Source organism: Astyanax mexicanus, chromosome 3, assembly GCF_023375975.1.
Source record: "Astyanax mexicanus isolate ESR-SI-001 chromosome 3, AstMex3_surface, whole genome shotgun sequence".
NCBI lineage: Eukaryota > Metazoa > Chordata > Actinopteri > Characiformes > Acestrorhamphidae > Astyanax > Astyanax mexicanus.
In genome coordinates, this window is record NC_064410.1 from 50996542 (window position 1) to 51014544 (window position 18003).

Below are 18003 nucleotides of genomic sequence, written 5' to 3' on the forward strand. Positions count from 1 at the left end.
ACAATAAAAGATATCAAGGACATTTGAGGAGTGGGCAGAATCTCATCGTTCTTGTGCAGCTCTCTAGCCGACACTTGTCAACATCTCCAAAGTGGCGCAGGGACATTCAGAACCTTTCACAGCTGGCTTCTGCCTGCACTGTCAACCCACTCTGCCATCTCATCTAACAGAACTAATACGAGTCATGTGGCAGCTGGTCTCTTGAGATCTTATGACACCAGCAGTCACATCACACTCAGCGAGGGTGCTCTCCTTTAGATACGCAGGGCTCTGTTTGGTTGCACTGTGCTTTTGGGGTTTCTGACCCAACTCGGGTTGACGGGCACTGGGGTCAGCCATAACACTCAGCAGTTACGATTAGAGGAACAAACTGTGCTCAGTTTCTTTAAGATAGGCTGGAGCTAAATTAGCCCAGATGATGTATCCACAAATCCAGCTAGATAGGTTCTACACTTGCACACATAATCTGCTACATATATTTATATGCACTAGGGCTGCAACTAATGATTGTTCGATTATTCGACAGATTATATAATCTGTTTTTCTGATTAATCAAATCACTATTGTTTTAAAGCGATAGAAACAGCTGAATATGGGATTTAAATGCCTTAAATGTCTAGAACATTGTCCTTTGAATGTGGAAGGTGCTGATATTTAAACCTCAGCTTTCTCAATTGTTGATGTGAGTGGATCACCATGATCAGATCCAGTGAGCTCTCTGAGGCCTTCAGAAAGAAGGTTGTACATGTAAAGGGTCTGGAAAGATATTTAAAACAACCTCAAATCAATTTGAAACCAGACCAGCTGTTCTAGTAAGTTCATCAAAAGAACAGATACTTAAAGAAGTCGCCAACAATTATAAAATATCATAATGGGACCTACAGGAAGATCTTGCCACAAGTGATGTTACAGTACATGAATTTACTATCAGAAGAAAGTGAAACAGCTTTGATTAAATGGGCATGGAGGAAACCCAGTTTAGGGTTGTTGGAGTCTTCTCAGTTAAAACTTAATATCTGAGGTTTAAATACAACAAAACATTTCTAATCCTTTTTTACATTTATAAGTAAATACATGTGGAGAATTTAATGGGATCCTCTCTGTAAGAGCTGAACCATGAATGGACTTTTCTGTATTCAGTACTGGTCCTTATTTTTTCATGTAGTATATGTAACACAAAATTACGCTGCAAGTAGAACCAGAAAAGTCTGGATAAGACATTTGGTACAATAACTCAGAGACTGTTCTAATTTACTGTATAAATCTGTACTCACGCAAGCACTGGGGCACCTCACCGCTCCAGGTACCGTTGCCCACGCAGGTGAGGATGGCAGGGAAGGAGAGTTCGTAACCTGGGGAGCAGCTGTAGCTCACGCTCGTGCCCCACTCAAAGTCACTGCCCTCCAGCAGCCCGTTGGAGATGGGTGGTGGGGCTGTGCACGTCACAGCTATAGAGAGAGACAGACAGCAGAGAGACCTTATTAGCTCAAGGCTTTTTCATTTTTGGATACATTGGTAGTGTAGCTACACAAACTGTTGTAGTTACACATAGATAATAATTGAAACTACAGTGTAAATGATGACTACATAACATGTTTTGTCATTTCACCATATAGAGATCCACAGAGCCACACAACGTACTGCAACCAGCCAGCAGAGGTGATACACTTGTCATGCACTGTCCTTCATAGTTTGCACTGTTTATGTTTTTTTACAATGGTTGGAGTGTATTAGCAAGACCTTAATACACAGTACAACATAAGTACCACCATACAGGAGGATTTTAAGGATGTTAAGGTAAACACAACACAAAATTAACCACTGTCTGCTAGCAAACTTTGAATGTAAATGGGCAATAAAAAATACTGTTTTTTTAAGATTCAATACAGTATGGCAAAAATGGCATATCAGATTTGTTTGGGGCATTGCTCAAAGAGAAGTCATAATGAGTGGGCTGGGTAACTGACCTTTTAAATTGGGAGGAAAATAAGATAAAATTTGAAATAAATACATAAAAAAATACATTTGTGTTTTCTTACAACCCTACAGTATATAATCCTTACATCTCTTAATGTTTTCTAAAGCTTTAAATATGGCACCATATGATGACAATTGTGTATATCAAACAATGCAAACTAATGAACGGTTGTAAATGTGTGCTCTGTAAAGCATAAACGGCACTGTATGAAGCTGAATAATACTTCTAATCTCTACATGAGTAGGCTTTGGTGCTTGAGCTTTAACTGCAGGGAGTACAATCATTTGTATTTAGAGTTTTAAAAGGAAATGACAAACAATGGAAGGCAGTTGGATTCTGCATTAGGACGTATATGGGAGGTGACGCACTTCTGTGCAGTTGTTATGCTATAGAGACGACAGATTCATGAATTAGCAGCCGGTAATTTTCACTGAAAAACACAATGAAACCGTGTAGCTGGTGCTGAGTTTAAGGCGCGGTGTTTTTATATACCTCCACAGAGCTGTGCACTAAGCTGTCTCCTATAGTTATCAGTTTCCAGGCACCACATCCTAATGCCTCCTAAACAAACACACTCACACCACGACACACACTGTACAGAATGTGTGGAGGCAGGAGAGAGTCAAAGGCATGGCTTTGTTAGTTAGTGTGTGTGTGAGAGAGAGAATATCTAGCCTTGCTCGAGTGGAAGCCTGTGATGACTCATGTCCCCTCTGTAGGCATGATGCCACCCCCACCAAACACACACACACACACACACACACTTCTTGTTCATTCACTCTCAGTGCCACAGTGAGGCAGGCTGGCTGACAAAGCTAGCACCATGAAGAAACAGAATAGCGGATGAGGTGGATTTGCTGATACAATGAGCAGCCTGTGTGGGATCAGCCCTTATTACAGGGGCCCGAGGTTGCAGGGCTGCTAAGGGGACTAGTGACTGGAGGTGAGGCTCAAGTCTATGTGACGGATTTGGGACACAACCTGCAGAAGGATCTGCCAGTGCCACAGTTAGACTCCTATACAGTGAGTTAATTGGAAAAGTGACACTATGTGGGAGAGACACCATCCCAATTATGGCTCCAAAAACAATGAACAAATATGTCTGGCTGAGCGGGGCTTCTTTATTAGCCACTGATCACGCTGCGCTACCCTCACTGGCATAATAAAGGCTAGAAATGTGTAATAAATCCTTGAATGCTGTGCTAATATTCTGCGTCGGTTTTGGACACGGCCTGATGCACATCCACGGGGACAGGACCAGTTTGGGGCTTCAGAGTTAATGAATATTTAATGCCTGTAGTTTTCATAACTGCAGCTTTTTTCCTCATGAAGACAGAGATTAAAAAAGCAGTGACAGTAAGAAAGAGAGCGAAAGATACAGATACAGTGGCAAAGAAAGGAGTGATAGAACAAGAGAGAAGAAGGGAATTATGGAGAGAAAGAAACCTGAAGCATAATATAGCTTAGTATATGGTAATACAGGTTATTATAGGGAGTGTAGGGTAGCATAGGGCAATATGAGGTAGCATAAGGAGAATAGTGCATCATAGGGAATACAAGGTCATATTTGAGAGTATTTGGGTTGTATAGAAAAGAATAAGGTAGTATTGGGTTAATATGGTGGTATAGGGAATTATAGGGAGTCTAAAATAGTGTAGGATAGTATACAGAATCATAGGGTGTGTAGGAAATTATTGGTTAATAAAGGGAGTATAGGATATTACGGGATAGAGTAGTATAGAGAATACGGTGGTATAGTACATTATAGGATATTATAGGGTAGTACAGGGAAAACTAGGTAATACTGTTAGTATAGGTTACTATAGTGGGGAAATGTTTGGGTGTGTAACTGCAGTTAATTGTTAAGGGTATATATGCAACAATTTAGCAGTAAGTTTATCAGCAAGTTTAGCATTAAGAGCTAAACTGATGAAATTGTGTGTTATATTACTGGATGCTCCAGATGGGCTTATGGCTTAATAAGTCATTGTTTTTTTTTAGATTGGCTTTAGATATATTCTGCAATATTTGGGTGTTTCTTTCTAATGAGCTTTTTAGAAATATGAGAGAAATACAGCTCTGGAAAAAAGGGACCACTTAAAATGAAGAGTTTCTTTAATTGTACCAAATTGAAAACCTCTGGAATATAATCTAGAATCTAGAATAGAAGATGGATGATCACAAGCCATCAAAGCAAGCTGAACCACTTGAATTTTTACACCAGGAGTGGCATGAAGTTATTTCAGCCATTTCTCATTTTCTGCAAATAAATGCTCTAAATGACAATGTTTGTATTTGGAATTTGGGAGAAATGTTGTCCATAGTTTATAGAATAAAGCAACGTTCATTTTACTCAAACATTTACCTATAAATAGCAAAATCAGAGAAACTGATTCAGAAATTGAAGTGGTCTCTTAATTATGTACTGGCATGAGGCATAATGCCACAAGTCTGGTGTTTACTTCTATGATGTTTACTTCTATTAGGGACTAGTGTGTGTATTTGCACATCTGTGTCGGCAATAGTTTCAACATAATTGAATAAATTCATTAGAATAAGGTTAGATAAGCATTTGCACATAGTATTGTATCTACATAGTGATACAAAGACAAAACACACTCAAACACTGACACTCGCACGCCCATGCTTCAGCACTTCTGTTTTGCAGATGGGATGCTTTTTTTCATTACATATTTTAGGTCAGCTCTATTCCTGATAGATTAACATACATATTCATGAGAGTGTGAAATTCAGAGCAGTTCAGGCTGAGGGCACGGTGCTCGGGCAGCATCAGATTTGTCCGCACACCATCTTTAAGAGGCGGAAGGCACCCTCTGCCGTCCACAATAAACGAGACATCTGTCTATCATAATAAGCTTAGCATAATGGTATTCCAGGCCGGGCCCTTTTGTGAGCACAGAGAAAGCAACGACCAAAGCCGCACTCACAATTTCGCATCCGCAGCACACACAAATGACAACGGACACGTTCAATTCCATTAAGGCTCCTGACGGCGTAATGACACCAGTCATTTTTGGCCGTCGCAAAACATTAATTAAAACAAAAATGAAAAGGACTGCACTGAAAAGACTGGCCGGGTTATTAATATCATCAGCGAAAGAGAAGAGAGAAAGAGAGAGAGAGAGAGAGAGAGAGAGAGAGAGAGAAAGAAAGGGGCTACATTCCTGATATTTTAGTTCTATTTTGGCATTATCGTGTCACAGGCTTCCAAACGTTAGCATGTTATCATGTTCCGGAAAAAAACACACCTTTATCGTTTGCTGTTGCAGCCTATAAACATGATTAATGGCAATGCTTCCTCCTTAAACAGCACAGTCAAACACGACATCCATCACAGCCCTGCCGATACGATGCTAACAGCAGGACGCCCGACTCCAGGAGGAGCATCTGGTAGTGCTCCAGGCAGTGGTGCCCAGATGTGCAGAGCCAGCAATACAGGCCAACATGCAGGAATCTGGAGCTTCATTTTCTCTTCCAAACATCAAAGAAACTGTGGTGCTCCACTTAATCGTGCAAAAGTGGGTTAGCAGCCAATGTTGAGATGAACGTTTTTTACGAAGGTATACATGTTATTATGATCACAGTGTAAAAATATTAGGACACCCCCTGAAAGCAGAATGTTTGAAGAACCTGTGTTTGCATCTTGCGACAAGCTCTTGGGCTGAAATTGCTAGGGAAGCCAGATTTTTAAACATACTATTCTTATTCTGATTTACAATTGTTTTGAGATTGTATTAAATCTCTTCTAAAGTTACACATTTGAGGTAGTAATAATAGATAGATAGATAGATAGGTTCTTAACGCCGTGCCGACACACTAGGGTCATTTTAACGGCGGTATTTAAGTCAAATCTTCAAACTGTGCATTATTTTATATAAAATTAATTATAAAAGTTGAGTTATATTTAAAAAATTTAAAAAATTCATAATTTTTCCAGGTGCTGCGGCTTTAAGCACATTTGGCATCTCACGTTCAGTAAAAAACCTCAGTCTGAGGTAGTAATAAATGTGGGCATCTCCTAACTTTTCTCACAAGAAAACAGTTTTATTTGTTTAGTTATATTACCTCATTCTCTTATTCTTGTTAAAATGAAGATCAGCTGTCAATATGCTAAAAATGTTTTACAGGTTGTCTTCATTATTTCAAATGACTGTATGTGTACAGGCTAAAGGTCTGAAACATGAATTCTATTGCTGCAACATAATTTGTAAAAAGTATAAGGGAATCTCAGTCTCCTCGGTTAACATATTGAATACTACTAATCAGGGTTGTGAGTCCATACACCCTGGTGGTGCGCAGCCAACTCAGTTGGTCTCAGTTGCTGGGGATTGAACCAGTGACTCTCTGGTTTCTAATGTGCTTCTCCAACATTCTCTAATGTTCAATCCATTTAAAACTATTGCTTGTTGGTTTATTGCCAGCAGTTACTGATTTAACTGTAGCATAATCAATGTCTTAACCTCCAGTTGTCAATGTTTGTAAGTGTTCTAGACTGGTTCTAACAAATATGTAAATTCACTGTGTACAAGAACTGTACGCTGTTACCTTTGCAGAATGGTACTGGAGCACTCCAGGTGCCGTTGCCAGTGCAGGTGAGGGTGGGAAAGCTGTCTGCTTCCATGGTGTATCCAGGCTGGCAGGCAAAAGTGATGTTCTGCACAATGGTGAAATCCTCGCCATACCTCACCCCATTGGCTGGCACTCCAGGGTCACCGCAGTTAATCACTGCAGGAGTAAAGATGTGGTCAGTGGGGTAAACGACAGAGAGAACAATAATAGCTTTCATTTTAAGGCACTTGAAGGAGGTAGATTTGTGAGCCTGTCCTCAAGTCTTTGAGCTAAAACTCAAGGCAATTTTGTAGACCTGAAGATAAGGGTCAGTTTCTGTTCAAACAGGGCTTGAAATGTAATATGATACAATTGAATGGCAATTTTTATTTTTTGCAGCGATGAGACGAGAGATGCGACTCCAGCTATGGAAACAAAGCTAGAGGAGTCATATTCACAAATCATCTTAAACAACCCATTTGTGCTGCAACAGAGATATCTCTGAGACCCCTGACTCTTTTATTCAAGATGATAGATCTTAGTATTATGTGCAGAAATCAATAGCAGTGAGCAGGCACCGCTCTTTTCTCACAGGTATCCCTGAAGTGTAACTTAGAATCAATTCCGCAGATCTTTTACAATTACCGTTTCCTCCAATGAGAAAGTAAGCAGGGGGAGGGTGGGAAGAAAGAAGGAATGGGAGAAAGAGTGCCTAGACTCCAGATGAAATGTCAAGGAAACGAATTTGCAGTTTTGCACTTTGCAGTGGCTGACAAAACCTCATTCCATCAATGCCTTTATTTCATTATTTCCGCCGTGCAACATCTTAAATCCGCTATTGATTTATGGGGGGACATTACTTATTCTACACCCTCGATTTTCCATACATTTTGTGTCTTTCGCGAAAAACACGCTGTAAAATGATGGGGTAAAATCCATCAGCGGCCTTGGCCGTAAACGTGTCGTGTGATCATGAGAAATTGCGAACACAAAATGCTAATGTGACTCCTCCCTCGGACAAAGCCATGCATCACGGCCTGCTGGGTAAACATGTGTAGAACAACATCGATCAGCAGTGCTTTGGGGTGCCATCACTATTATAGACACAGGGTTAAGGCTTCAGTGCTTCAGCGTTAACCTTACACAGCGTTTAGGGACATAATCAAGAGTGATGTCTCTGGCATTGCGATGAACAACATTCTATACTAAAACATGGAGTGAAGGCTGGACTGTTTTACTTTTCTATCTGTTTTTCATTATTATCCCCATTTATCAACAAGACACCTAGTACTGTTGCTGAATATGTGATAAGATTTGTGTTTTAGCTTTAGTTGGTTAAAACACACAGGAACAAGTTGCTAATTCATCTGTATCGGAGATTGCAGTATTTTCTGGAGAGCCCTCTTGACATTTCCTCTCAGTCTTAAGGAAAAGTCAACTTTATAGTCCTTTAAAGTAACATTAAAAGCTCAGGACTGAACTGCTTGAGGCCCAGATCTAAATCAACCTGTCTCTCAGTCTTAAAAAAGTGGGTTCTAACACCAAAATAAGGCCGTTTGAGAGAGTATGGTAATCCTCAGCAGTACCCTGGGAGATAAGAGCGATTGATTCTTTTATGCGAGTCACAGTGAGGACCTGAAGCTGACCCACTCCTCCTTCTCTTCCCCTTTTAACGAACACACACCAGACCTCAACTTACCTGTCTTAGCCTTAGCTAACTTACTGCTTTATCACACTGACCTGTGCCTACATCAATGAGACACTTCACTCCTTCTCTCATATCAAAGGAATTCCAATTACTTCTTTGATGAGGCTCGTATTTAATTTTCATGAAGTCGAGGTCCTGAACCCTCAAAGGCATCCAGACTCTTTTTTTTTTAAGCTATCAATCGAGGTGTGATAGGTGACTTCAAAAAGTTTTAGTGCAGTTCTGTTCTTATAGTTCACCAAAGGCTTATCTGTCACATTTGGTGTTAGGAAGATTCATTTCACTTAATCAGTAGATAATAAATCTTCATATCTTAGGTAAATCAAAGGCAAAGTAAAAAAAAAAAAAGAAAATATCATTAGACAAACATTATTATCTAGAGTGAATTTGCCACTTACTGGTGCAGTTGGGTGCTGTGCCGGACCAGGTGCCATTAGCCTGGCATTGTCGTGTGGTAGAGCCTGTCAGCAGGTAGCCCTCCATACAAGAGTAGATGACCGAGTGGGAGAAGGTGGTGCCATCCAGCCGATACACTCGGCCATTGCTGGGGGTCCCAGGGTTACCACATTGCACGGCTGTTAATAACAAGCACAAAGAAAGAACTGAAAATAAACCACCCAAATATAAACAGATTAATGATACTTGCATAGTATGACTACTGCTGGCCAAAATTGTTTATATATTTGTGTAACTGTTTGCCACAGTGGACATAATTCAGTAGTATTGCCACAAATCATGGCAAAGGGATTGTCATACCACAGTTATTGATAATGTAGACAATAATAATAAAAATAAATAAATTACAGCTGGTTTGTTGCACCTTAGATTCTAATGATTTGGACTGAGTGACAGGGTAATGGTGGTCTGAAAAAACGTTGTTGTAAAGAAAGACATAATATTAATAGGATTTTATTTTGGGAAGATCAGGGTTCAGACATGTTCCTCCTCACAAAATTCAGAACTTGTTAGAAGTCTGTTAGAAGGGGTTTGTCATTTGAGTCTTATCTCCTCTTTGGGGGCTTCAGAGAGAGGAGTCACTGGAGGTGAACAGGGTGGACAGCTGTGAGAAGACATCATAGCCTGAGCAGAGTGAGGTTTTAGGTTCCTAGGGCCGAGGGGAGTTTAGATGGAGCTCTGATGGGTTTAAGTGGGACAACTTTATGAACAGGATTCTGAGAGAGAGTTCTGAGAAAGAGCACATGTTAACTGCATTCTCAGAAGCATTTTGAAGATCTAATGATCCATTAACTGTTAGCCTACCTGTAGAAAGTGGTCCGCATAATATTTTTTTTACAACAGACACAACATCTTGTTCATGCCCTTGTGCCAAAGAGTTATTTTTTATAGATGCATATTTGGCAGCAATGTCTCACATTCTTCCTGGGAATTACCCTACCAACCTGGCTAACATTTATTTTGAAAATTCCTCTCATTACTCTTGGCAGAAACATTAAACCTCAACCAGGTTGCATGGTGAACATAAGTGCAAAGGTATTTTCTGATCTCTCTGAAAACTTTCTGTTGGGTACTGGTCCGTGATTTGGCTCAGCCACTCTGAGATCCTGAGCATTTTGGAAATGCTTTCACTCAGGATTCCTCTATATTTGTCTGTACTCCTCTGTCCCATCTACTCGGACTTGTCTTCCAGTCCCTGCTGCAGAAAAAAAATCCTCTCAGCATGATGCTGCCACCACCGTCTTTGACTGCAGGGATGATATTAATGAGGTGATGCTCAGTGCCTGGTTTTCTCTACATATAACTGTTGGGAACTGTAGCCAAATAGCTCCATCTTTGTTTCATTGGACCAAAATATTTTACTTCTCATGGTCTAAAAGTCATTCAGGTGCTGTTTGACAAACTCTAAGTGGATTGCCTCATGCCTTTTAGTAAGGAATAGCTTCAATCCAGCCTGACCTATCTCAATGGACCTGTTTCTTTTTTCCAACTACTTTAATTTAAGACTGAGGGGTTTGAGCTTTTGGACATTTTTGATGGATCTACAGGACCTTGTTTCTATTTTTTTTTTGCCACCCCAAATAGGTATGACCAAAAAGCAGAGCGAGCATTCTCACATGATTTATTGTGACACATTTTGGTGAGCTTGAACAAACCACTATTATTCCGGTATTTTATGTTTCCTTCTGTACAAAACACTCCAAAAACATGTTTTTTTATTGTGTGGTTGTGGAGTATGTGTGAGACAAAGAATGAACTGAATTTATTTGAACTGAATGAACTGAATTTAAAACTTAAAAGGGCAAGAAAACTTTTCACACACAGTGTATAATAGATAGGCCACTGAGATTGAATGAAGCCAACGGGGAATATCAGACCCCAGAAGGTTTTTAGAACACCAAAATATGCAGGCAGGTCATGATGGTAATGTTACTGGGCGAAAATGTGTTCCAGCAAGAATATGGGAAGCAATAGCAATCATTTAGGTCCCATGAGTGGGTGTGTGTTTGTGCTCTGCAGGGATTTATGATGGTATTCAGGCCCCAAGCCATCCAGCAGCATGGAACTTTGCTCGATTTCAGTACCACGGCCCCTTTTTGAGCGTGTGCATGCCCTAACAGCCTAATTAAACCATACAGGGTTTTAATGATAACACTGGGTATTCTGGGAATTCCAAAGGCCTATGCCTTGTGCACATTTTTTTTTACTATACTAAATAGAGTAGAGCAGAGAGAGAATAGGAAAGAGCGAGCGAAAGAGAAAAAGAGAGCAAGGGAGACCCATCTGATCCTGCTTAGATGTCATTCCCCTTGGGGCTGGCGAGGTTAACAATCTGTACCTATTTAAGTGTCAAGGCAGACTGTGCTTTCGCTTGGAAGAACGATGTGGAATGTAGCCGGCAATCTAGATGGCAGCCTGTCACCCTGGAGTCATGACAGAGACAGAGTTGGGACCAGTGCACATTTTCTCCTCACGAGCAAACCTGAGCGCTCTCTTTGTCTCCAGATGACACGCTGACCATTGTGAATCCCTCAAGAGTGTGTCACTTTGCAGTGCAACACCTTCCCCCTCAATTACGCCCTGATCCTGCATCCCACCGCCGCCTCTCAGCAAATGATGACAGCACAATGGCCAGGCTCCTGTTGTGTCTATGCTCAATGGGAGGTCCATGCTCAGGGAAAAATACCATTATTAGGGTCTTGGGACGAGAAAACAAGACAGCGCATTATGTTTCTCTATCACAACGAGGCCTGCTTCCTCCTGCTAGATCCTTTTCTTTGGAGCTTCTGTGTACAGAGGCTGTTGGTAAGCGGGATTGGGTTGTATGGTGTTACATTGTGTAGGACCTCACGAGACAGCTTCTACAAGAACAATGCTCACTCTTGAGGAAAGAAGGCAAAAACATATATATAAGGTGTTAACAACGAGTTTCCATCACCTATTTAACGGATGAAAGATGTTTTCTTATGTAAAGATGACTTGTGGGACTTGGGTGGCTTAATAATTATATTAAAGTAAAGATGTCCCCATCCAGTTATTTTGCTAATAAGTATCTTAATACAGGGACTCGACTGATACGATACGAATTCAATATTCATGTTTTTTTTAAATTTTTTTTTATAAATAATACAACCATACAGTTTAAATAAGATGTGTTACTTAATAATACTCATGAAAATCACTTTATTTTTAGTAGAAGTTTAAATAATGAGACATTCTGGATCCATGTTTTAGTTTGGTAAAAAAACGACAATTTTATAGTGTTTAATATCATATAATCTAAGAAAATAAATTAACAAGACATTAAAACAAACTGTGTCATGTTTATACACTACAGAAACATGCTGTTTACAGAAATGCCACTTTTTACTTACTGACATAATGCCAAATCTGGCAAATCTGGCTTTACATTGGGCCAATTGCTCCTGAAATATCTTTATATTTAATTTCTTTAAGTCACTATGATTAAAACCAATAAAGATTTTCTAGAAAAAATGATTGATTTTATACTGTATAGTATGCAAGATTCTCACTGTTTGCAGCAGTGAATGTGTGTGTCCATGTGTCACTCTGAATTAGCTACAATAAAATTTGCTGAATTGAATCAGAGATTAAATAGAATACTAAATCTCTTTCCTTTGAATTTCACTTAGAAGGCTAGATCAAAGAGACGAAAATAACCCCAGATGTATTGGAGGAACACTCTCACGTTTCAGCCCTTAAGATCAGTTTGGGGGTATAACAAAAGGGGGGAGTAGGAGAGAAGCAGTGAGGGATTGGAAGTGACAGAGGGAAGTAGGCTGCTTTGGAGCTGGTACGTCATGCACACAGGCTGCGGTTTGCTTACGTTTGCAGGAGGGCTGAGTTCCAGACCAGGTGCCGTTGGGAAAGCACATTCTCTCAGAGGAGCCGAAGAGCACGTAGCCTGTAGCGCAGGTGAAGTGCACTTTACTGCGGATCCGAAAATCACTCTCCTCCCGGCTCCCGTGAGACGGCACACCTGGATCTCCACACGTCCCGGACGAATCTCCTTTGTACGCAACAGAAGAGAGGAAGAGAGAAAGAGAAAAAAAAGATTGAGGCAATAGGAGATAGCTGGAGCAAGAGAAACAAAGCAGAACAGGCAATGGAAACAACAGGACAAGAAAAGAGAAACAAAGATAAAAATGTAGTTACTATATATGATTAATCTGAAAAAGTATAATGGGCTTTATGATTTCTTTGTGCGTTTATTTGTGTGTTTATGGTATTTGTCCTGTATGTAGTATGTAGTAGTTGTCTTGCTGCATGACCCACTTATGGTAATGTTTTAGTCCAGTTTCAGATTTTTTACAAAAAAAACAAAAACAACACCACACTTTTCTAAACCAAAAGACTCTATTTTGGATTAATCTGTGAGGCAGTTGATTCCTCCTTGCTATCCTGTCATTGAAGTTGAACTCATGAACACTGACATGCACAACATTTATTATAACTGATTATTTTCTATTTGCAAATATGACAGTACACTGCATATGCTCCATGTTAGTGAACACACCTTCTAATGAATGAAATCAGTTACTTTCAGTTGCAACACGCTTGTTTAGTCCCTGTATAGAAGTATTGTCAGTATTGCCGATAGAATAGGACTCTCTGGAGCAGATAAACATAAACCTGTTGGCACCAGGTATAATACCAGGCAGCAGCTTCTGACTTCTCTGGAAAAATGATGTAGAATTCAGTGTTTTTTAGACGAGACGAAGATGAGATAAGAATGAGATAAGGTGGTGAATGTTCAACATCCTGACTCCAATAACATGAGTCACTAAATACAATCAAAACCTCACAGCAATGTTTCAAAATATTGATATTAGGAAAATAACTAAACAGGTTTCCCAATACTACTGTCTATCAGCGTATGTGTGATGGTTAGCATTAGAGGTTATTGCTACTGCTTTGGAAAATACCCTTTGAAAAGTAGTCTTGACTTACTAGATGACATGATTGGTACAACTCAAATCTACTCCTCTTCAACTCAAACTTGGCATGTTAGCTTGTTCTCTGTATTCACCATTTGGCTGAAGCATCTCCACACCCAGGAACTGATAGTGCTGATTGATTATGGGGCCTTCCATGTATCTGAAGCTGTGAATCTTTACACCTCACCTAAGCTAGAGCTTCATCCATCATCATCTTTCATTCACACAGACACACACACACATACTGAGCACACTCGCTCCTCAGCTATCAAGCTACAGTTGGAGTCTACAATGCCCAGGAATTGCTATATGGCCACAGAACTTTTACGACAGGGCCCAATAGGCAAGAATGAAATGAAACAAGCAACATATCACCTGCTATCAGACCCACAGGGAACAAGCCTGGAAGAAAGGCAGGGGTATAATACAGCCATTAGCTCCAGAGGGGGCAAGGAAACACTGCTGGACCTCAGCACAGAGTAACAGTGGTGCCCAGGTAAACACACTGTGTATTTCAGGCCAACCTTGATATTTAAACGCCTTCGCATATCAGAAAAACATCAGAAAATCGCCCATGTCAGGGGACTTGTCCACTTCCATAAATAAGTCATTATTTATTTAAGAACACAGTAGGGTATGGAGAAAAGCGCCTGCCTTGATCTAATGCAGTAGTGAGTGGAGCACTCAGTGCAGTGGATATATGCAGGCTTGGGAGCTGCAGGCCCTGGGGACAGATTAAAAGGCTTGTTATTAAAGGACTACAGGCTGTTCTTCTGACTTATTAATATGCCAGGAAGCTGGCTTCTCAAGCTCCTGTACAGGGATACTTAGTTATTTTCTTTGTCTTTGTCCATGGCTGACACCTAGCTGACAAGTTCATCACATGATATACAGCTACATGGCACACATGTGGCCTTCACACCGCCCAGCGATACCCCAGGCCAGACAATGAGCATGCGTGTAGCTGTAAAGTTGAAGCTAAGTGAGGCAGATGGATTCCCTCCAAGGGCGTACTTTGCAAGTGTAGAAGATGTTCTTCTAGGCATGCTCTGATGAAGAGTTAGACCTTTCTTAGGGCACAGTCTGACACATAGGGTCTTTGTGTGCATTGTGACAAAGATCCACTAAAGGCACACAAAGTAGCTGGTAGCTATTTTATCTGAATCAGTCTCTGAAATTCTCAAAGCTGAATAGGCCTAGAGTCGGGCAGTGTATCTCCAGGGCACGATGTCTTCATAGTAGCGTGGAAAAGCTGTGTGTGTTAAAATGACATGTTACATCTTTTTTCAGCTGTGCTGGTGGCTTTAAGGGGGCAGGGGCAAGTATGGAAGTGTGTGTGTGAGATGTTTAAAGATAAAGATAGGTCAGATTATATGTCTTAAATCCAACACATCCTGAATACCAGGAATGCCAACAAAGGCTTGCTCGTTGCATGAAAAATAATAAATAATAATAAAAAAAAGGATTTAATATAAATTACTAATAATATATTTTAATGACTAAAAAGCCAATCATCATCTAATGTTTCTCCTCTAAACCATATTTTAATAGTTTGTTTTCCCTGTAATAATTCTGGCACATTCTGTATCTCCCTCAAATATAATTCAAAAGTTATTTTGCCATATCGTAAGAAGGCGGGGTTATATTGCAGAATATAGTGATTGACAGCCCTGGTGAAACAGACTGAACTACATGGAGTAACTTAGCAGAGTTGTAGTAAACTGTCAGGTAATTAGCTCAATAATCATACTTTTATTAATCATGTGTGTTGTGTGGCAAGTCTGATGTTAGTGAAAAATGGCCAATGCGATCTAATTAGTTTTTAGTCATTCAGCTTAAGGATGGTGTATTTACACATGTGGGATTCAGTCACAGACACAAAAATCTGCTTTTTTCTGGTCTTGCAGTGTAATCTCAATAAAGCACAGTGGCTAAGATGCTTGGTCTGTAAGAAGGCATTAAGCCTAGCAAATGAGTAGACGAGTCTGGCTCTTCCTCTGGTTCTGGTAGATAATTCAAAATCATGGTGGACATTTTCATTTCTAAAGATCAGATGCGAATGGAACTGCAATGTGCATGCTATACGCTGTCAGTGTGTAGTATCATCACAAAAGAGACAAAATTAGCCTCAATATCATGTTTGATTGAACTGCATCTGAATAGCCTCTTTTCTCTCTCTGAAGAAAAAAAAAATCAATCACAAGAATGGTATCCTGCTTGTCCCTGTGTTGTCTCTGGAGTGGAACCCTCAAGGGTATGTCTTAAGCACATTTAGTCAGGGAACACAACAGTTCTGTTTAACTTTATAGTTGTTTATATTTTTAGGCTGCTTGGACTCCCTATTCTCTATCTGTTTATTTTATATTTTCATAGTTTTCATTTAAGAGCAGGTTATGAAAAAGGATAAATAACTTGGTTTCTCCAGGGAACCTGAATGTAGCATATCTACAGGTATAAAGGTACCATGGTGTACCTTTGAGGGAACATTCTGAGGGAACATTCTGAGGGAACATTTTCACCTAAAAAGTACCATTTGTCTGACAGTGTACAATAGAAAGAGTCCTAAAGTCATTTTTGAGGAAAAGAAACAGGAAGAAAATTTGATAATATTTCATTGTTTTATGTGAACACAAAATGATAGTAGTGGTATTTTATTTGATTCTTTTTTATGCTAACTTCCAAACTCCTACAAGGATCAACATCATGTTGCAGACACCTGGACACAGGGACACCTGCTTATTCATAGTTTCTTTCAAAATTCAGGATTAAAAAAAATGTTTAACTTACTCTCCAGAGAAGATCACTACCCCATCTCTTCCCCAGCTCATCCCAAAAGTATTGAGTGGAGCTCTATCATTCTAGAGAACACAGTTCCACTGCTCCACAGCTCAATGCTGGTGGCTTTTTACCCCTATAGCCCAGGCCTGTTATTAGGTTTATCGGTCTCAGAATCCTCTGTTCTATAGGGAATACTTCTACTTCACAGGGACTAGACAAGCTGTGTGTGAGCTATGCATTTGACTATCATTGCCACTAAAAGTTCATGGTTGGTGTGTGTATGTTATTAATACAATACTGCAAATCTGAAGTCCACTGTTAATACTAACCTGGAAATATTAGGTTTTAAATGCAGAAAGAATCATCAAAAAGTAGATTAAAAAAAGTCAACTAAGGTTGACTGTACAGTTCTAATTCCAGACTAAGGAATCAAAGTACTCAAGAATAATAAGTGTGTGAAAGATATATCAAAATCATTAAACATGAACTTTGAGTTCTGACTGCAGAATTTCCCTGGGATGCACTCCAGAGTTTCCCTGGTGGTGTACGACACAGTTATTGGATCAACGGCTGTCGCATCTGTAAAAATGCTTCTTCATCACCAGCTAGATATTAAACACAGTGCTCATCTCCTCTTCCATTAGTGCAGACATCCCATGTGTAACCAAAATGCTCCTGTATGATTAGATGGGGCTGCAGCCACTGCTTTGGTCCTACTGTAATAAAACTTATATTTCAAACTAGTCGCAGCAATAAACCTCATCTGTCCTGATGAAGGACATGGCTAAAGGCTATGCAAATACAACGAGTCAGTCAAACCCAAGTTCACTTATTTACAGATTATTTGAATTTTGGATGCATGCAGTATTTTACTAAGTACATCTATATTTGCTGACATTTTAACTATAAACTTTGTTTATTCATAACTATATAGTACACTACACGTACGTCCCAAATTATCCAGAGGTATTCGGCTACACTACAATGCATCCATTACTGACATACAGGCAGTTTAGCTGCACATGCACAGCTGATCTATTCAAAAAGCATTGGCAATAAACAGGGTGCCTAAATTAAACATGCCCAATGCCATCTGGTAGATAGAGGGGTATGGGCTGAAGCAAAGGATTGGGAAGCAGTAGTGCTGATCTCTAGAATGTTGGAGCTTTAGCCAATACCTATGGGATACATTTGATGAGCAAAATGCTCTCTTGGACGAATCCACTGTATGATCTTTGCAAAAGAGTAGAGGCTGTTACTGCAGCAAATGGAACACAAACTGCTCATTCCACCTTAAATGGTGCAGTAGATATGGTCTGTCACCTGAGGCTGCTGCATTTAGCTAGCCTTGAGTTCAAAGCTACTTAAATGTGTCTACAAACTTATAAATGTAAATCGTTTGTTATGATGTCCATGAATCCACAGTACAGTATAAAAATCAAATGAACATTGACAAACGTTGTTTGTCAGGAAAGTGATGTAAATGAATTGCTTGCGTGGGTGTGTGAGTATGAGTGGTTTGTAAGCTCCCAATAGTGTGCTTGGCTAGAGAGGAG

General features: G+C 39.9%; 1 protein-coding gene across 5 annotated transcripts in view; it reads right to left on the minus strand.

Moving 5' to 3' along the window:
* Window positions 1-18003, minus strand: part of csmd3b (CUB and Sushi multiple domains 3b) — a 524461-nt gene that overhangs the window by 28473 nt on the left and 477985 nt on the right. For all 5 annotated transcript variants that reach the window (XM_022683312.2, XM_049475470.1, XM_022683311.2 and 2 more), the window contains 4 exons: window positions 12559-12741; window positions 8654-8830; window positions 6545-6724; window positions 1275-1448 (listed from right to left, as the gene is read on the minus strand). In XM_022683312.2, coding sequence (XP_022539033.2) covers window positions 1275-1448; window positions 6545-6724; window positions 8654-8830; window positions 12559-12741 — 714 coding nt within the window. The remainder of the gene's footprint in view (window positions 1-1274; window positions 1449-6544; window positions 6725-8653; window positions 8831-12558; window positions 12742-18003) is intronic.